Source organism: Abrus precatorius, unplaced genomic scaffold, assembly GCF_003935025.1.
Source record: "Abrus precatorius isolate BTA unplaced genomic scaffold, Abrus_2018 Scaffold5, whole genome shotgun sequence".
NCBI classification, from domain to species: Eukaryota; Viridiplantae; Streptophyta; class Magnoliopsida; order Fabales; family Fabaceae; genus Abrus; species Abrus precatorius.
Genome location: NW_020874395.1, coordinates 2,288,552 through 2,310,347, shown reverse-complemented (window position 1 = coordinate 2,310,347; position 21,796 = coordinate 2,288,552). Strand labels below are relative to the sequence as shown.

Below are 21,796 nucleotides of genomic sequence, written 5' to 3'. Positions count from 1 at the left end.
ATACCAATTTAAATTCCAAAATAACAAAGCATTTTCAAAAGGATAAATATTTTTATCAAAATTATTTCAACGACATTCAGTGTTTATTGAAACAAATTTTATTTTGTAATAAAAAATAATTTTATTTATCAATATTCTTCCATCATTGATATTTATTTAACTTATTTATTTAATTACATCACATTAATTATTTTCTTTCTTTTCAATTCTTCTGTCTCTTAAACTGTGAAATTTTTTTATTTAAATTATGATTTTATAATTTTAATCTTTATGATTAAATTTAAATATTTAATAATAATATATTATAAATATTCTTAATAAAAATATTATTTTTAAAATGACTAAAATCACTTTTAATAATTACAATTAAAAAAATAATATGTCTGACATATAAAAGTATAAATATTATAAAATGTTATCGAATAAATTACATTAATAAAATTAAATGTAAATTTTTTATTGTGCATTATTACACATCCCTTAAATGGACTGTTAAAACAAAATCATTTAAACTGTTACAATCAGGGTCGTGGGGTCCACAAAACTAAAAATCGAGAGCAAACGACGGATCCACACAACGTCGTTTAACCGAAACATCATCGTCCACTTTTTCGGACACATAAAACGCACTGAAGATCCAGAATCGTTTCCATTACAGCGATCCCAAAACCAGAGAGAGAGAGAGAAGCTCGTAGATTGCATCAACAATGACGTGGTTTTCAAGAGGTGGTGGTGGCGGTGGCGACGACAGCGTCGACGACTTCGACGAGTACGATCCGACACCCTACGGTGGCGGATACGACATCACTCTCACCTACGGTCGACCCATTCCTCCCTCCGATGAAACATGTTACCCAATTGGATCCTCTTCCTCCGATGAAGCTTTCGATTACGATCGTCCCCAATACTCTTCTTACTCCGAACCCTCTGCCTATGCTGATGAAGCTCTCGCCACTGAGTATGGCAGTTATTCTCGCCCTAAGCCTAGGCCTGCACCTGCTGGATTCAACCCTGCTGGTGGATCCGGGTATAATCGACCCGGTTCAGATTTTGGCTCTGGGTATGGTGGTCAATCGCAGGAGTCTGGATACGGGTCCGGGTATGGTAGGACGCAGGAATCGGAATATGGGTCCGGGTATGGAGGTAGGAAGCAGGAATCCGAATACGGGTCCGGGTATGGGAGTCAGAAGCAGGAATCCGAATATGGGTCCGGGTATGGTGGTAGAAAGCAAGAATCTGAATACGGGTCCGGGTATGGTAGGAAGCAGGAATCAGAATACGGGTCCGGGTATGGTGGTCAGAAGCAGGAATCTGAATATGGATCTGGGTATGGTGGGAGAAAGCAGGAATCTGAATACGGGTCAGAATATGGGTCCGGGTATGGTGGCAGAAAGCAGGAATCAGAATATGGGTCCGGGTATGGTGGCAGGAAGGAGGAATCCGAATATGGATCCGGGTATGGTGACAGAAAGCAGGAATCAGAATATGGGTCCGGGTATGGTGGCAGGAAGGAGGAATCCGAATATGGATCCGGGTACGGTGGTAGAAAGCAGGAATCGGAATATGGATCCGGGTATGGTGGCCGGAAGCAGGAATCCGAATATGGATCCGGGTACGGTGGTAGAAAGCAGGAATCTGAATATGGGTCCGGGTATGGTGGTAGTAAGCAGGAATCTGAATACGGGTCAGAATATGGATCCGGGTATGGTGGAAGGAAGCAGGAGTCTGAATATGGATCCGGCTATGGTGGTAGGAAACAGGAATCTGAATATGGATCTGGTTATGGTGGTGGAAGGAAGCAAGAATCTGAATATGGATCCGGGTATGGTGGCAGGAAGACTAGCGGCTATGGGGAGGAACAGGGTAGTGGATATGGCTATGGAGGAAGGAGTGAGTATGAGGAGAAACCAAGCTATGGAAGGAGCCAGGAAGAAGGGGTTGAGTATGGTTATGGACGCTCTGAAAGGCGTGGTGATGATGATGAGGGCTATGGACGTAAGCAATATGTGAGTAATATTTCCTCAATTTCTTGAAGTCATTGCAAATAATGTTCCTCACTCTGATTTAAACTGTGTGTATAGTTCAGTTTTTGATTTATTAGTATAGTGTAATACCGTAATTGCTTGAACTAATAGGTATAGTACTGCAGTGTAATCTTAAAATGGTTTCCTTATGTCTTATGATTTTTAGTATAGGATAATTGACAAGTACATTATTAGTTTCATGGATTTAGCCATGCCTAAGCTTTGTTTGCTTCATTGTTTACAGTTCAAATACCTTTGGTAGGTTTTAGCTGCGCTGTTTCTTGTACTTCATATGATTGAGTAGGTTACTTTGATGCACTTCTATATACTTAGAGTTAGATCCTTGTTACCAAGTTTTAAAAGATCATGAAGCTATTTGAACTTATTTTCTAGTGAAGTGTGGATTGAAGAATCAGGGATGCCAAGGCTGACCTGAAAACTTTGTCAAATATCAGTTTCATGTTATAGTCATTTTCATAAAAATAGTCTGACATTCTCAGCATCATCACAACCTCAACAAATTTTAGTTAATCTTCTATTTTTAATTCCAGTTTACATATTCTAGTTTCGTGAATGAAATTGGAAATGGGGTACAATATGTTGTTTGTCTTTTGGTTTGTCTCCTATTAATCAATTTTAAGAATTTTGACAAGAACAACTTTTGTTGTCACCATCCGACATTAACTGGAGATGATGCAAATTTTCTACATATGTAACTATTTTCAATTCATATCATGTAGGAAAGTGTTTTAAAGTGGGTGGAATGGAATGAGATGTGAGATGGAATGCAATGAAATGGGATAATATGGAATAAAGTTCCCATATCCAGTTGGAAGTTCTAGTGGAATGGAATGGAATAGAGGAAGGTTTCCATTTCTTTGTTTGGAAGTTCTAGTGGGATGGAATGTATGATGTTTTTTGGTTCCTGTATTGCTCTCATTTAAGTAGATTAAACTTTTAAGTTGTTTTTAGCCAAAAAATAAAACTACTTATTTTGTAGAATTCCATCGTTGGATACAAAAATAGTCATATGTCTTTGTTAAATTTTTAATATTATTTAAAGTGTTAAATGTGTTGCTACTTGTTATGCAGCCAATCAAGTATCCAACCTTTAATAAATCTTGTCTACCATTAACTAAATCCCACATGGAATGAACAAAATCAAGACTATCAAAAGTAAATTTATCCAACCGAAAAAAAATGATCATGAAAATACAGAAAGCAGAAAATGAGTGGAGGTAGTGGGCATTGGAGAAGAAGCCCTGACAAACCTCTTCCTGACAGAAAATATGGATTACTCATACAACATAACCTCTGCCAAGTTTAAGTGTTTGGTACAATTAGGTAACTAACAATGCATAATCCACATTTGCTAATGGGTAAGATAAATGGAGATGTGATTATATTTGGCATTAAGGATCAGGCAAAACGGAAGGATGCGGGCATGCGGCAACCATGAGTGGAAAAAAGGCAGTGACACAAGCTAAGGAGAATAAGAGAGTTCTTTAAATTGGACTATAGGAACAAATGTATAGTTTTGGAACTCATTACTATTCCATCACTTACCAATTACCACCAATCTCCAATCCAAACATAACCTAGACTCTGAATCTTGTACTGACTTACTGAACATTTCACTCGTAACACTTCTTACTTGATCACTTTAGGTGATTCTCTATGTCTTGGGTTTTAGTCTTTATTATCAAATTTAAAAAAAAATTCTGATGGAAGCAATTAGATAACTTTTGTGCTTAAATCCTACATAACAGGTTTTTTTCTTCACTTTTCTTGGACATGCTTTCAACCTCACTTGATGATATGACAAAGAGGAGGATTGAATTTAATGTTTTGTACTTCTGTTTACTGTATTAACTCTTAGGTGGTGCATGGTCTTTGTAGACCATAGATATTACTGCACCTATATTGTGATCATTTGACTAACACCTCTAGTTCTCTATGTAGTTTCTTGAGTGGGCTTTCCTCTGTTTGGTGAAATACATTTCTGTTACAAAATGTCCCTCTTTAAAATAGTTTGACTTGGTGGTTCCCTGTGTTATTATGAACTATGGTTTCTTGATACCCTTGGGTTTGTTTGGATGGAGAATTTTAAAATTCTAGAAAATATGAAAGTAATAATAAAAGATGCTTAGAGTGAGAGTTAAGTATGAGAAGAGTTATGAATGATAAATACAAAAAGTTAAGCAAAATAGAGAGATCTTTAAATTTTTTTCTAAAATCAAGTCATTTGAAATTCCTTCTATTTGACATAAAAATTATCTAGTTATATTTTTGTAGTATTTTAAAACTACTTTTCTTACTATCCAAAGACATGAATTGTAGTAATTTTGAAATACCCTATCCAAACACAACCTAAAATCCTATGTACCTTGAAAACATTTAATAGTTTTCAAAAGCAATATATGCATTTTACCATTTGGATCTTTAGGTTGTGTTTAGATAGAGTAATTCAAAATTACTACATTGCATGAATTTAGATAGTAAGGTAAAGTATTTTTAAAATACTGAAGAATTTTAACTAAATAATTTCTATACTAAATAGAGAGAATTTCAAAAGATTTTTAAGTGCTTAAATTTTTTATTTATCATTTATAAATCCTCTCATATTTGATCCTCATTTTAAGCATACTTCATTATTGATTTCATATTTTTTTAAATTTTAAAATTCTCCATCTAAACTTAATCTTAGTGTTTTTGTTACCATGAGTCATTAGTCATTAGTCATTACTCATTACATTTAATGGTGGAAGGTTTATGCATGTGTAAGTCTTCTTGTTGTGACTTGTGTGCACTGCATCCATACTTTAGAATTAGATGGACCCGATAAAAATGCCTTTTGGCGTAAATGAGTAAATTCATTAAATTTATTGTTGAAGATCTAGTATCTCATGTTAAACTCCCGAATGAATAGATTATGCTGGAAACTCCGCAAATATTATCTGGATTTCTGAAATTCTCTTATCCTTGTAACTGTAAGGGGAATAGATCTTCTCATATTAAAATTTAGCATGACAAGGCCATATAAAATTGAACAGTGCCAATGATACACTTTTTCTAATACACTCACTTATTAGTTGAAATTTTTTAGAAGTACGGACAAGTGAAAAAAATTAAATCAGAAGCAAGACCTGCATGATTTTTATGATTTCTAATAAATTTAAACCAATGATAAATATTGTATTTGAAATGGTGCATTGCTAGCATTTTTCTATAAAATTGGTACGTCTCTGTTCTGGTAAACAATAAGTGGGACCTATCTAATATTTATAAATAGCTATAGACGCAATTTCAACATGGCCTATCATGTGTGTGATAGGATTCTTTCCCAAGTGTTGCAATCGACATACAGTGCTGCCCATATCCCAACATTCCAATAATGTGCATTTAATATGCTTTGTAAGCAGAATGTGAAATGTTAACCCGTAGTTGCCAAAAGTAGATTTGCATGCTATGTAAAGTTCTTGCTATTGAAACTTGTATTCATTTTATGGTGTTTTCCTGCCATGACAGGGAGATGAAGGCTCTGAAGATGATGAGGGAAGGAAGAAGCATCACCACAAGCATCACTATCGCAAGAGTTATGATGATGAGTAATCAAAATGGCAGTGGTTGCTGTGTGAATTAAAGTCATCCCATAGTTATCTACTAAATAAAGGGTTGACGCATTACTCTCATGTCTTGAGCTTTAAGAACTGTTGGTCTAAACTATATATGTGATCGTTTTGGCTTTGGAGTTATAATAATGTTCGTCATGTATGAGTTGGTGTGTTAAATTATTTCTCTTATTAAATGTGTTTAAAAATTTTGCATGCATAGACTCAACATAAATACTATAACTAGTAGTGTTAAACTACGTGAATTTATGTTTATGTAAACGTTAAGTTTAAACACATTTTTAAGTTTGAATGCGTTTAGCTGTATACTGTCATATGCTTCCTAATTACCGCTGTGAAGTTTCAAAGGAAGATTTAAATCTTCATATAATATGCATAAGTTCCTAAATGAAAACCATATTAGAACACCAATGTTCGTTCCAAAAAGGTGTTATAAAGACGAGTGTTGTCATCTAAGCATTTAAGTTCGGGGTTGTCATTCATAAACCTAACTTCTAACTTTTTATGCTTCGTAAGATGATGGATTGTGAATTGTTAAAATTAATTGTGATAGGAAAAATGGTTTTAGTAGTTAAATATTTTGTTTTCTTTTGAACACAATATGATTTCAAGTTTAGGAATTATCAATTTTTAAAAAGGTATACTTATATTTACTCAAGGTGATTTTACTTGATGTACTTTTAAAATGTCGTTTCTAAATATAAATTAAATTTTCTAGCACTAATTATTTCTTCAATATTTTTTCGACGTTAATTGTTTCAAATCAATTTAACAAAATCTAAAGGAAATGAAAACAAGTCATGCAAAATAAGAAGTGTAAAGGTCAAATTTACTCTTTAGGAGATACGCAGAATGGCAAAATGATAACAATGTCATGGGTACAATGATGGGAATTTAGTCTAAAAACAATAGCTATATGTTAAGAAACTGGATATTTTGATCGCACACTACCAGAAAAGCATAGTGGCTTAACAGATGACATGCAAACAGTAAAAGAAAACTAATACCTAGGAAAATAATAAGGCTTAGTTATATCAACCAAAAGCACTAAATCAATTCATAGATAAGGTTGCTCCAGTAACATGTTCTTTAAATCAAGAGTTTGAATCATTGATAAGCTCCGCTACATAAAAACAGTAAACTTGCACACAACCTCATCATAATAATGGGCCAATCAATTAGAAAGGGATACATGGGAAGCCTGCCTTTGGTATTTCTTCGTTTTTTGTTGAAAAAAAAAGTAATTATTTTTTAAGTTTCAAAGCATAGATAAGAGGTACAACATAATTAAAATAGTTTCAGAATTAAAAAAAAAAAGTGTATTATTTTGTTAGTAAACAGATTTTATTATGAACATTTACATAAACTCTACGACCTGCATATTGCTTCCGTCTCAACATTCTCTTAATCTGCATAAGATTATTACGTGAAAAGTGACTGAAATTAATTAGCAATATCTATAGATTTTATTTGGCAATACATCAAAGATTAAAAATTAACAACGTTTCTTTTCTTCAAGTATTTTGGTAGATCTTAGCAATGGCACTAATATCATGAGCATGAATTATTTAAGAAAAATTATGTCTTTTTTCCTTTGATAAATGATTAGTTGCCGTTGATTTTCTCCAAGAAATTTTATTTGTTCAAAAACAAAATAAAATTTAAGAGGAGAATAAACTCTTTGAAATCTTTCATGAAAAGTAAACTTGAAGTTTTTCGTGTGTAAATGATAACACATTGAAAAAACCTGTAAATATAAATTCAAAAGCAAATATTATAATTAGTCACACCAAAATAATAAAAATATATCATTATTTAAATGTGAATCTAAATATACTTTACATTAAGTGCACTATAAAATGACGGCCAGATGTGCAGTTTCATCTTTCACCATTCATTATTTTTAATCACATTTTTTAATTAATATTTTATTTTATATATATATATATATATATATATATATATATATATATATATATATATATATAGCAAAAGATCATTGTCACTTTTCAAAAAGTATTTATTAAAAAAAAAAGTATAACGAAACACATTTCTTGTACAAGTTAAAAAATAATTTTTGTTTAAAATTAAATTATTTTATACTTAAAATTTTGAGAATATTTTCATTTAACTTTTCTAGAAGCAATTATACATAACAGGGCTCATAAATTTTTATTAGTTTGGGTTTACAATTGAAAATTTTCTATAAACTAGAAGCTAATCGAAATTCAGTCAGAAAATTTGATTTTAGGTGCTAGATACAAGATAAAACAATTTTTTTTTTCAAATTCCCTTTATCACTAATTCAATGTTAAATCATAAAGTAATAACATTCAGTGCTCATTCTGAACTGAAAAGAATAACTCAAACGTTCAGATAACAAATCAAAGTGCCTTGGGATATTGTTTCTAAGATCTAGCAATTCAATGTAACGTATTCAGCAACAATTTGTAATTATCATAAATTAAGAGAAATATGAACTAATCATACATTTGGATACACAAGGATCAGCCAGGCAAACAGAAAATAAAAAAATACAGAAACAAAAATGAAAATAATTTTAGTGGAAGAATTTAGAGGAGCTTCTTCCTCTCAAAGAATGTCTTCAAATGCCATAGTTGCAAACCAGCCACAGACAAGCAAACCACAATGGAAAGGAAACTGAAGGTAAACATCTTTGAGTTGGTTGCTTTGTTAAGTTCTTGCATCTCTTCCTCCCTACATCAGCCACATGGATAAAAGGTCATCAAAATTCAGGGAAAAACTCCATTAAAATGGATACAAAAAATTTATGTTGAATGCATCACCATGTGGAGCCAAAGCCAAACCTTACAAACTTAAAAAATAAAATAAAGCCTGTCATCAACAAGTATAACTATCTGCCTCATCCTTGGCATATCACTCTCATAAACCACACAGAATAACGTTTATGTAAAGAAATTCATTTACAGGGGAAACACGTATGTTTGGAATAAAAGAGAGCAAAATTTTCATCCATTCCAACTCGTTAAATGATTAGAAAAGAGGACATGGTAAGAGGAGGAAGTATTAAACTCATAAATTCTCTATCATTTTTTTTAATTAATTAGGTCTGAGGGTTTGCTATGCAGAGCCAGGGATTTCATCCCTACCTCTATCTCAAGGAGAGAGACAACATTGAGTAATAGACTCTTGGATGTCAAACACAAAGAGAATAGCAAAAGCTGATGCAAGGCATCACAGTAGTCAAACATTTATTTCTGCATGCATATGGAAAACTTAGGAGGAATATACACACACAGCCGTACCAAGAGATATCCCTTCCAGCAAAAGATCCCAATATCTATCTTCTGAGCCAACAACATATTCCATTTATCTTCCATATAAAAGAATTTTAAATGAACTCAACAAAACATCATGTCCATCAAACCATTGTGCACTACATGAATTACATAACAACATAATAAGACTTGTTGGCAGAAGTCATAACATTTATACCTTTCACGAAGATAAAACATCTCATCATGGATGGATGAGACAGTGTCATACAGCTTCTTCAACTCAAATTCCATTACCTAGATAATGGGGAAAGAAACAACACATTAAAAAAATTCCCTATAACATACAACGATGAAAGAAATTAGGATAGTACTTAGAATTGACTCACTAGTTTGTGTATATTCACATAAAATCTTTTAGGTATTAAACAGGGAATTAAAAAGATGACAGACATGAAAGAACAACGATATAACAAATGTTTTGTACTAGTGAGATTGGACATCTTATGCAAGAAAGATACTCGGACAAACATAAAGAATGGGTCAGCTAAGGTAAAAGTGGGAATACAGCAGTGTAAAACCAAATCTGGGTTACTGGTACATCCTTTCTCAGACAGTTTACAGCAGTTCTTAATTTTCTCTACAAATACAATCTGAACTAAATTTTCAGAAAGCTCTATTTACTGAGTCGTTTTAAACAAACATCTTGTGCATTTCATAACAGAAAAACGGCTGAATAAAATATTTAAACTGTAAATGAGTTCAAGAGCAATAAGGGAAACCAAGAAAATCATGATATTATCTCCCTATATTCATATTCTCAACATCTTCAACAAGTAGCCAATAAAACCAAGACAAGGATACTCTATGTCACTGTATTCCAGATAGAATGGGACGACAGCATCATAGCATTGTTAGTTAATAATTCTGCAGTTGTACTGTCTTCCCTTTCTTGTTACCGACCATATACATTCAAATGCCAAGTCAAGGAACATAACAAACAATACTACTTACTTCAATCTGCCCTTTCTTGGCAACCTTAGACCAGTCTTTAGCGGCAACCCCAGTTTTCCATTCAAAGTCTATGGTCACAGTTGAAGGGGCACCCTTGCCATCTGGTATCCAAAAACAAGCTGAGTAATCACCAGCCTCAGCTGCGGTAAATGCGAAATTACCAGAATCCACATGATCCCCATAGTGATAACTGTTTCCATGAGGAGAAGTCACCTTGCAAAACATTTCACAAAGTTAATCTTACAGAGACAAACCACAGGATTCCATTATCCCAACAATTATACAGCGTTCGAAATTCAGAAAGCTTAGAACTCAAAACAAATCATTAACGACTAAGAAACAGTGTACAACTGTCCTCCCATTTGAGATTCAATATTTTTTTTTTTCCTTTTTTTGGATAAAAATTCAATTTTTTTTCCATGTTGGTTTCCATCCACTTCTAACCTTAGACATCACGAAGTGCATTTTCACTTTCTGAAGATAATTAATTCATAGAAAAAGAAATAATAATAAAAAACAAATTAGGCACAAATCAAAACAAGGGTTTGGCGATCGAATCACAAAGTTACCTTGACAATGATCTTGTGGGAATCAGGAAGTGGGTAACCTTCGTTGGGATTAACGACACTGTACTTTCCCACAGTCATGGCATTGGTCTTGATGTCGTCTGATATGCACTTGGTGTGAGTCAACGGTAACTCGAATCTCATAGAATTGGCGAGGCCACACATCAATGCGAGGGAGAAAAGTGCAATGAGAAGAACCGAATTGGACATTTTGTTAATGGCGTGTTCTCAAATTGGGGCAAATTGGGATCTGAGGGACAGGGTTTGAATGAGAACGGAGAAGAGGAACCAAAGCGGCAATGGAGAAGAGGCACAGTGAACGCAGAACGGAGAGATCCAATGGGAACGACTGGGATTTTCGTTTTCTTACGGTAAAAAAACTACTACGCCTTTCGATGATAGCATAAAATTAAATTATATCCTCATTTATTTCTGATGTTTATTATTTAAACAGTTTATTCTATTCACTTATTTTATTTTTATTTATATTTTTTAATATTTTACAAAAATGATTATTTTAAAAATATAATTTTAATATTTTTATAAAAAATATAATTATTTTCAAATTTTAAAAAGTATAATTACAAAAATTTATTTAACATCTAATATATATTTAATATAAAAATATCTATTATAAAATTATATATATAAACATTCGATATATTTAAAAATTAATATACATGATTGACATAAACTTATTCTCTTATTTAAACCAATGAATTGATAAAATTTAATATATATATATATATATATATATATATATATATATATATATATATATACATATTACACTCAAAGTTAATACTTTTAGAGTATAAACAAATTCTTGAGATCAACTTATAATTAAAACCTCTAAGAATATTTATTTAAAAATTAACCTTCTATCATTAAATATTAAAAATTTTAATTTTGATGTACTTAAAAGGTGTTATATTATTAATTAATGAAAATGCATAATATTAATGACTTTTAAATTAATTGCCACAAAAATATTGATTTTTGTTGATATAAAAATTTATACTTAAACAAATTTGTAGTGTCAATATATTATAATGAAATTCACACTAATCAATTAAAATATATAATAGATACACTATTATTTAATCATAAATTGTTATATCAACAAATTTTTTTAATTTTTATAATAATTAATTAAAAATATTTTAATTGAATTTTCCATTGATTGAAAAGGTAAAAGTTTTAGCATTGAGAATTCTTTGAAGTATAATATAATTCATCTACTCACATTTCACAGATAAGGTATTTATTTATTTCCTTTTCATTAGACAGTTTCTTTTTTTTACTAGTAGATTTATTTTCTAAAAAAATATAATAAACGGAAAATAACGAATTATTAAATAATATGATTCGTATTATTGACACAAAATTACATTATTTCTTTTGAATAATTTTAAATATTATATTATTAATCCCATAATATAAATATGATTCGTACTTTGAATCTTAACTTCTTAATAACTATTGTGCCATTGGATAAATAAAATATATATCACGTTAGAGTATATTTAACATGTCATTTAATTAATTCATAATTTATTTAACTAATTTATAAATTTATTTGACTAAAATATTGGTGTTTAATGAGCAAACTTATTTTCCTAATATTTTGTTTGTTTAATGGCAGTGTAAAAAATGAAATTGAAGAAATGGAGTGACACATTTTAAAAAAATTTCTTACCACTTTTTTTTAAGCATTAATGTTTTATTAAAAATAAAATCAAAGTATATAACTCATTACATCTCCAAAGAAATTTACTCTTTTTTTTTTATACTTTTAGTGTATTCTTTTTCTCTTCTTTCATTATAGTTACTTTCATAGACCAAACAAAATATAAATGTTACTTAAAATAATAATAATAATAATAACAATAATAATAATAATAACAACAATAATAATAATAATAATAATAATAATAATAATTATTATTATTATTATTATTTCAATACTTTAATAAAACTTCTCATTTATAACTTATATAAGCAATTTGATGGCTATTTCGTGCTTCCTCTCTCAAAAGTTGATTTGATCTCTCCTGTATTTTTAAGACTAAATAATATATATATATTACAAACAAATGTCAAATAAGAATATAAATTTTGAAACTATTTGATATAATATCATTTTATTGATAATAAAAAAGTATAAATTAAAATATGAAATATGAATAATGTATTCAATTTTAAACTTAAAAATAATAATTAACTTTATTTCATTTTAATGACAATTGATTGATATTTATTTTATTTAGCGTTACATGTTGATTGATATTCAATTTTTATATTTAATTTTTAAAATATCATATTTTACTAAAATATGATATTTTAAAAATTTAAGAAAATACAAAAACTCAAAAATCACTAAATACAAAGGCTCAGAACTAGAAAAAAAATAATATAAAAGTTTGCTATTGACATTTAAAAAAATAAATAAAAGAATGTCATTAATTTTTGTTTGAAATAATAAAAATTTATAAAATACTACAAAATATTATTGATGAATTTTGATAATATCTGCACTAAAAAGCATCATAAATATATGTTTTCATATATTTTTTAAAATTTAATAATTTAGTATTTAAATTTGTTGTCATATAAAAGAGGCGTGTAATATTGTAGATCTTGAACGAACAAGGCAATCAAATAAAACTTAGAAAGGACCCATTCAACATTTGTGAGTGTAGTCCACACAGAGTGGAAGGACATGGTAGTCCAAATGTTCAATCAGTCATTTCTAATTTCATATATATCTATATATAAAAGATATATCATTTATCATTTTTTGTGTGGCTTTTTTATATTTTTTATTTTAAAATTACAAAAATATGGTTGTCAATTTTAAGTTTTAAAATATTTAAAATATAAATTTTTAATTAATTTTATAATTTTTATAAAATTTTGACATTAAATCTTAAATATTATATACATATATCTATATATTTAATCAATTTATTAATTAATAATAATCATAATCATCATTATCATAATACATGTGGTGGTAGCACGGACAATATTAATCACAAATATAACAACATTAATTATTATTATTATTATTATAACAATAATAATTAATATAATAATTGTAATAAAAATAATAGTAGTGACAATAATGTTTATTAAGTAACGATAATAGTAAGTAATCCTCATAACAAAAATAATAATTGTCATATTTTTTCAAGGAAAAATAGATATGTTTTTGTATAATCAAAAATAAGAAAATCAATCTACTTTTTAAAAGATATAGATTTTTTTAAAATTAAGTAAAAATTTAATTTAACTTTATTTTAATTAAACGTGTTATATTTTAAAAGTAATATTTGAAAATAAAAAGTTAAGAACTCTCAACCATTTTGAATAAGTATGGAGTTTTTGGTTTTCCAAAATTTATAATTTTTTATTTGTCTTTAGTTTTTTTAGTAAACCAAGTCACTTTTCAGCTGCGTAAGGTTGAAATGTCTTACCTAATACACTCAAAGTATGGTGCACTTTTAATTATCATAAACATTATAATTTTTTATTTGATCCTAAAATAAGAAATTAGATAATTATCTTCTGATATTTAGAAGGTCAAGGAGAAAAAAAATAGCAAAAATATTATTTTTTATGAGAGTCTGATTCTAAAAAAATAAAAACAACAAAGGAAAAATGCAATTTTTTTTTTTATCATTTAAGCGAATTGAATTTATAATAACTAAATATTTTGAAGGGAAGCATCTACGAGATCTGAGATCATTTTACCCAAATAATTCAAAAGCTGACGCAACAAAGCTGATTGAACATAGCATAGACTGACATTAAGATTTTTATATAAAAGATGAATCATTCCTTTATATATATATATATTTATATGATTCAGTTGTATTTGAATGATTGATATTAAAAGAACTTTGAAGTCATGTTATATTTTTATTTTAGCTATTAATGACATACTCTAACTATTAAAAGTTTTTCTCAATCAAATAGGGAATATATGTGACAACAAATATGATCCATCATAAATAATTGAAAAAAAAAAAACACTTGAATCATGCGAATTTCTTTAAAAAATTATATAGTTTTTTAATTGATACGTATAGAGTAATTATTTAGAAACAAAAATAGAGAAAAAGAGAGTTTATAAAGAATCCAATGTTTGTACACAATTCCAATTCAAACTCTTCGTCCCTAGGCCTTAGAAGTACACGTCCACATATTGTCCACTATTGGCTATAATCTTTAAATAAATTAACCCTTTCTTCTCTACCATACACACCATTTACCAGTAGAGCTTCATCAAGAAAAAAAATGGAGGAGAAAAATAGAGGGCACTTTTTGGTGTTGGCATATCCAGGTCAAGGTCACATCAATCCCATGCTTCAATTCTCCAAGCTATTGCAACATCAAGGGGTGAGAATAACCTTGGTTACCACTCTTTTCTACCTCAAGAACTTGCAAAAAGTGCCTCCTTCAATTGCACTTGAAACGATTTCTGATGGGTATGATGAAAATGGGCCTAACGAAGCTGGAAGCTCTAAGGTCTATTTAGATAAATTTTGGCAAGTTGGGCCAAAGAGTTTTGGGGATCTTCTTGAGAAACTTGGTGCATTAGGGAACCATGTTGATTGTGTTATTTATGATTCATTCTTTCCTTGGGCAGTAGATGTTGCCAAGAAATTTGGGATAGTTGCAACTGCTTATCTCACTCAAAATATGGCTGTCAATAATATATACTATCATCTTCACTTGGGAGAGCTTAAAGCACCTCTCACACAACATGAGATTTCCCTTCCTATGTTGCCCAAACTTCATCATGAGGACATGCCTTCTTTCTTCTTTACCTATGTAGAAGATCCAACTTTGCTTAATTTCGTAGTGGATCAGTTCTCCAATATCCACAAAGCTGATTGGATCCTATGCAATACATTCTATGAGCTGGATATAGAGGTAAGAAGAAGAAGAAGTTGATTACATATTAAAATAATCAACATTTGAGCATTTAATTTACATACCCTTTTAGTATGACGTTTTTATATCAATTAAGTATTGTGCCATTAGTAAAAGATTGACTTTTGATGTAAAGAACCCAACTTCTTTTTTAATAATATAACTAGGGAGTGTCTATTATCATTCTAAAATATTTATAATCACTTTTTATTAAGTTTTTTATTATTAGTTTAATAAACTAGTAAAAAATATTTTATGGAAAATATATTTTAAAGTGATAATAAACTCATTGTGTGAATATTTTTTTTAAAAAAAATTATCTTTTAAGCTTTTAATTTAAGTCCTCATGCATAGTGCATATTCATGATTTGTTTTTCACACATAATTTATAATTTATACTCTTAAAAAATTCCAATTTAGCAAGTAATGTTTTGTAACTAGAAATTGGTTTTAGATTGTAGATTGGATCACGAAGATTTGGCCAAAATTTAGGACCATAGGACCAAACATACCATTGAAGTTCTTGGATAAGCGATATGAAGATGATCAAGATTATGGGGTTGCAGAATTCAAGAGTGAAGAATGCATAGAATGGTTAGACGATAAGCCAAAAGGGTCTGTTGTTTATGTATCCTTTGGGAGTATAGCTTACTTTGGAGAAGAGCAAATGAAGGAACTAGCTTATGCTTTGAGAGAGTGTTCAAATCACTTCTTATGGGTAGTTAGAGCCTCTGAAGAGATTAAGCTTCCCAAAGATTTTGAAAAGAAATCAGAGAAGGGTTTGGTGGTGACATGGTGCTCTCAGCTAAAAGTTTTAGCCCATGAAGCAATAGGATGCTTTGTAACACATTGTGGTTGGAATTCAACATTAGAAACTTTGTGCTTAGGAGTCCCAACAATTGGAATACCATTTTGGTCAGATCAAAACACAAATGCAAAGCTTATGGTAGATGTTTGGAAAATGGGAATCAGAGCTCCAATGGATGAAAACAAAATTGTACGAGGTGAAGCACTAAAGCGTTGTATAAGGGAAATAATGGAGAGTGAAAGAGGCAAAGAGATGAAGAGCAATGCAATTCAATGGAAGACTTTGGCTGCAAAAGCTGTTAGTGAAGGTGGAAGTTCTTACAAAAATATTATAGAATTTTTGAGTAACTTGTTCCCTTCACATACTTGATGCTCTCAATTTCAATTTCAATTTACTTTCATGAACCTGGGTGGATTATTATAATTAAGAATGTCCTTTATCAGAAAATAATATAAAATAAAGATTGTCAATTCCTCTATAATATTTTTTTATTATTATCTTTCGTATTGCCTTCTTTGGGTATATATATATATATATATATATATATATATATATATATATATATATATATATATATATTTATCGTTTAAAATATCAATGTCATTATTTTCCAATATACATATCCATAAATCGTATGAGTCGACATGAGTGTGATAAAATGAGTGAAAGAGAATGGCAATTATAATGCTTCATAACAATGCTGTGGTGGTGTTGGTGTGGCCTATCGAATTGCATCAACAATGAAATTTTGTGTTTAATACAGAGGAAAATTACTGATAAGAGCCCATTTTTCATTCTCCTTCTTAAATATTAAATAAAAATATAATATTTTTAATTTTCAAAATATTAAATAAACTACAATTGTCAATTTAAAGAGAATATATAATATTTTTTTAAGTTTCATAATAAGCACTTTGTTCTAATTTGAACCACAGAAATATAAAAAATACCCAGAATCAAAATACGTTAAAAATTCAAAATCAATCATAAAAATTGAAACACTATTTTGGGTACCCAATAGCTGAGGCTTGTTCTTGTTGATGTCAATAATTCAGAGGAAAAGTTTTTCTGTGGTGGTCCAGCTACTCACGTGATGGTATTATATATACAATAATTTTTTATAAATTATAAAATTTTGATATAATATAATATAATATAATATAAGAAGGCTGAATTGCACAAGACAGAGAATAATTTTCCTGTGATCATTGGGATGGACACTGCCATTTGACTCGTGTAATTGTATAACAATACTAGTTCCTTCGTCGAAAATACATATTTAAAATTATAATAATCGATGATAATTTACAATTTGTTTATTTTTGAAATATTTTACTTGTTCTTAAAAATTTAAATATAATAATTATTTATTTATCAATTTAGATTTATCATACAATAATCCATTTTCTATTTATTGTGTAATCAATAAATTATTTAATATTATATTAATTCTATAGGGTCATGAATTTTATGTATAGATAGATAGATTGTCAGTTTAATTTGATAAAAAATGTAAATATATTTAAAATTATAATAACTGATAAAAATTCATGTTGTTTTAAAATAATAGTAAAAGTTAATTAATATTTTATTTGATAACTTTTATGTACTATATAATTATTCATTCCAAATTATAGTGTATTCAATATGTTATTTAATAACCATTATAGTGCAATAAATTTTATGTATGTTCAAAATATTTTTTAATGAAAAAAATTGTAAATGTGTATTTAAAATTAAAATAATTAATAACAATTTATATAAAAGAACTAAAATAAAATATAAAATATTAAATAAAAAAGTTAGGGGGTAGGAGGGGCGGTCATCTATAACAATGAATCCTAGTGTCACTGCTAACCACTAACCATTAATTGTTGTGACATTGTTGTCTCTGTGTGTCTTGTGGGTCATTACATATTCTGTGTGGATAAGAATGATATTCTTATATTTGTATAGTATTTTTTATTTATTTTACCACATCATATCTATCTTGTTTATTAAATTTCTTGATATTTCTAATGTAATTTTTTTCCCTCTCTTGTCATTTATATCTATAATTCAAATGATGGGATGGAATTAATAAAAAGGCATAGAACAGGAAATTGTGTAAAAATAAGATAATTAAAAATAAAAATAAAAAATTATTTTTTTTCATTTGTCTGAATGAATAAAAAACAGAATAGAAATAAATGATATAAATTTTTTTATAATAATATTATTATTTGATGAAACGATAAATCTTTTAATATAATTTTTTTATATTTATTTTTCTAAATATTTTCATTTTTTATTATCTTAAAAATTATCTAACATTAAAATAAAAAATTATCTCTTTATTTACCGTTCATTTTACGGCTAAAGTAAGGATGAAATGAATGAAAGTAAGTTAATTTTAAATAATAGAAAAATTATTTTCAGAGACTTATCTAGATAAATTTAAAATGAGAGAGTAAATAAAAAAAGTATGATTTTTTTAAAAGAACAAACTTTATAAAAATCAAAATTAAACGAAACATAAAACTATAAAATACATGTAGGATAAAAAAAATTTGAACAATAGAAAGATAACTTGGAGCTTATTTGTTTCTGTTTTTATTTTTAATTTTTAAAAATTATATTTTAAAATAATTTTTAAAAATTATATTTTAAAATAATTTTTAAAAATTATATTTTAAAATAATTTAAAAAAATTATTTTTAAGAAAAATAAAAATAAAAACTTCTGTTAATAATCATAGTTTTTATTTTAAAAAATTTAAAAATAGAAAACAAATATAATCTTAATTTATACATAGTTTATTTTTTTTATTTTTTTGGTATGGCTTAATTTATAGAATTTGTCTGTTTGCGCTCAAGTAAGCCTTTTCCTTTTACGAAATATGAAAATTTCTTAGGCACAAAGTTACCAGAACTTCCAAATTATAAAACTAACTTAGAATTCTACTTTTGGTCTAAACTAAAATGGCTAAAAAATGTACTGAGGATACATGACAATGCTTCATTTGAAGAGTACTTCACGTCTTCTTAATATGTTTTGATGGACCACAGAACTAATTATAAGTGATCTAAATAAGGAAAAGGAAACTTCACTTACAAAGGATAACAAAAAGGCAAGATCTCTCATTAAATTAAAGAAACAAATATTAATAATAAATAAATTCATGAATTAGTTATAAAATAGTTAAAATAATTTCTAGGAGATTAATGAAAAAATATTATTATATACAATTATCTTTATCACTTTTATTTTATTTATTAATTAATATACACAAATCTAAAAAGTAAACTCTAAAATAATAATAAAAAAAACATTTTGTTGTTTGATCTTGTTATTAACGAAACATTATCCCAATTATTGAGCATCACCTTTTAATGCATCTTATCTATCAAGACATAATCTTACTGACCAATTAAAATTGTTTATTATTGTCACACTTTTAATTGGTGGGCCAATGCCATGTTTGGTTGACATTAAATGCAACAGAGAAATTTTATATTATTGGCTTTGATTTTGTCCTTATAAATCAACCCCTTTTCCTCTCCACTCATCACACTCTCACCGCTGTCTTCACACAAATGGAGAAGAAAAGCATAACTAGCAGAGCACATTGTTTGGTGTTAGCATTTCCAGCTCAAGGTCACATCAATCCCATTCTTCAATTCTCCAAGCTATTGGAACATCAAGGGGTGAAAATAACACTAGTTACCACTCGTTTCTATTGCAAGAACTTGCAAAAAGTGCCTCATTCCATTGCACTTGAAACCATTTCTGATGGGTTTGACAAAGATGGGCCCACATCGGCTGAGAGCCCAAAGGCATACATAGATCGTTTTGGGCAAGTTGGGCCAAAAACTTTTGGTGAGCTTATTGAGAAACTTGGTAAATCAAATGACAATGTTGATTGTGTTGTTTATGATTCATTTTTCCCTTGGGCACTAGATATTGCCAAGAGATATGGAATAATTGGTGCTGTTTATCTCACTCAAAATATGACTGTCAATAGTATATACTATCATGTTCACTTGGGAAAGCTACCAGTTCCCCTCACAGAACATGAGATTTCCCTTCCTATGTTGCCCATACTTCAACTTGAGGACATGCCCTCTTTCTTCTTTTCATGGGCAGAAGATCCATCTATGCTTGATTATCTTGTGGATCAGTTCTCAAATATTGACAAAGCTGATTGGCTCCTATGCAATACATTCTACGAGCTAGATAAAGAGGTAATTAAATAGATTCTGATTAAAATGCACATTATTTGTTATACATGGATGCGTTTAATTAAGTGCATTTTATATGTGAAATTGTTATGTGATCAATAAATAATATATAGTAGTTCATTTATATTTTTTATTTCCATTATTTAGCAAGTAATGTTTTGTAACTAGAAATTGCTTTTAGATTGTAGATTGGATCACGAAGATTTGGCCAAAATTTAGGACCATAGGACCAAACATACCATCGATGTTCTTAGATAAGCGATATGAAGATGATCAAGATTATGGGGTTGCAGAATTCAAGAGTGAAGAATGCGTAGAATGGTTAGACGATAAGCCAAAAGGGTCTGTTGTTTATGTATCCTTTGGGAGTATAGCTACCTTTGGTGAGGAGCAAATGGAGGAACTAGCTTGTGGTTTGAGAGAATGTTCAAGTTACTTCTTATGGGTGGTCAGAACCTCCGAAGAGATTAAGCTTCCTAAAGATTTTGAAAGGAAGTCAGAGAAGGGTTTGGTAGTGACATGGTGCTCTCAGCTAGAAGTTTTGGCTCATGAAGCTATAGGATGCTTTATAACACATTGTGGTTGGAACTCCACATTGGAAACTTTGTGCTTAGGAGTCCCAACAATTGCAATACCCTATTGGTCAGATCAAAGCACAAATGCAAAACTTATGGTAGATGTTTGGAAAATGGGAATTAGAGCTCCGATTGATGAGAAAAAGATTATTAGACGAGAAGCACTAAAGCATTGTATAGGGAAAATAATGGACAGTGAAGAAGGCAAAGAGATGAAGAGCAATGCCATTAGATGGAAGACTTTGGCGGTAAAGGCTGTTAGTGAAGGTGGAAGTTCTCACAAAAATATTTTAGAATTTTTGAGTTCATGCTCTCAATTATAAATTGTTCTTAATCAGACAAATCATTCTTACTTTTATATTTTTAAGAATATGAATGGTTGGTTGTAATTTATTATATATAAATTTTTATTTTGTTTCATTGAACATTGAGGCGAGAACAACAATTTACATGTGAAGCAAAATTGGGAAAGTATAATTTTTATCTTTGAAGTTAAAACAAAAATATCTAACTTTACCACAAAGTAAGCTGAAAGTATAGATGGAGACGAAAAAAATTAAAGCATGAGACTGATGAAATTTGAACGAAAATATATTAAGGACTGCTAGCTGATGATATGGGCATTGTGTTTTTGAGAAATTTGATTTTCCTTTTTTCCTTTTCTCTTATGAATAAAGAAAAAGGTAAATATAATTAAACACTAGTATGCTTGATTTTGTGTTGAGAACCAAATTACACTACAGCAATTTTCTTTTACTT

At 29.1% G+C, this 21,796-nt stretch overlaps 3 protein-coding genes and 1 pseudogene across 8 annotated transcripts; 3 read left to right on the top strand and 1 right to left on the bottom strand.

The window, feature by feature from the left end:
• The first annotated feature begins 626 nt into the window (after nucleotides 1-626).
• LOC113867143 (uncharacterized protein At5g39570) lies at nucleotides 627-5,827 on the top strand. 6 transcript variants are annotated; one of them, XM_027502214.1, is made up of 4 exons: nucleotides 627-1,645; nucleotides 1,697-1,739; nucleotides 1,779-2,006; nucleotides 5,553-5,802. In XM_027502214.1, exons 1-4 carry the CDS (start codon nucleotides 708-710, stop codon nucleotides 5,634-5,636), a joined length of 1,293 nt encoding a protein of 430 aa, XP_027358015.1. In that variant the 5' UTR covers nucleotides 627-707; the 3' UTR covers nucleotides 5,637-5,802. The 6 variants fall into 6 exon arrangements, with proteins under 6 accessions (XP_027358015.1, XP_027358012.1, XP_027358013.1 ...); XM_027502211.1 differs by having other exon boundaries at nucleotides 627-1,309; nucleotides 1,361-2,006; XM_027502212.1 differs by having other exon boundaries at nucleotides 1,697-2,006.
• A 2,098-nt stretch (nucleotides 5,828-7,925) lies between these two features.
• On the bottom strand, nucleotides 7,926-10,893 carry LOC113867688 (transmembrane emp24 domain-containing protein p24delta9-like). The gene is made up of 4 exons (XM_027503117.1): nucleotides 10,497-10,893; nucleotides 9,928-10,140; nucleotides 9,134-9,210; nucleotides 7,926-8,374 (listed from the first exon to the last, which is right to left on the bottom strand). Exons 1-4 carry the CDS (start codon nucleotides 10,701-10,703, stop codon nucleotides 8,230-8,232), a joined length of 642 nt encoding a protein of 213 aa, XP_027358918.1. The 5' UTR covers nucleotides 10,704-10,893; the 3' UTR covers nucleotides 7,926-8,229.
• A 3,763-nt stretch (nucleotides 10,894-14,656) lies between these two features.
• LOC113867405 (UDP-glycosyltransferase 74G1-like) lies at nucleotides 14,657-16,718 on the top strand. The gene is made up of 2 exons (XM_027502710.1): nucleotides 14,657-15,434; nucleotides 15,889-16,718. The coding sequence occupies exons 1-2, from the start codon at nucleotides 14,796-14,798 to the stop codon at nucleotides 16,609-16,611; spliced, it is 1,362 nt and encodes a 453-aa protein (XP_027358511.1). The 5' UTR covers nucleotides 14,657-14,795; the 3' UTR covers nucleotides 16,612-16,718.
• Nucleotides 16,719-19,817: 3,099 nt separating this feature from the next.
• On the top strand, nucleotides 19,818-21,236 carry LOC113867977 (annotated as a pseudogene).
• Nucleotides 21,237-21,796: the final 560 nt, after the last annotated feature.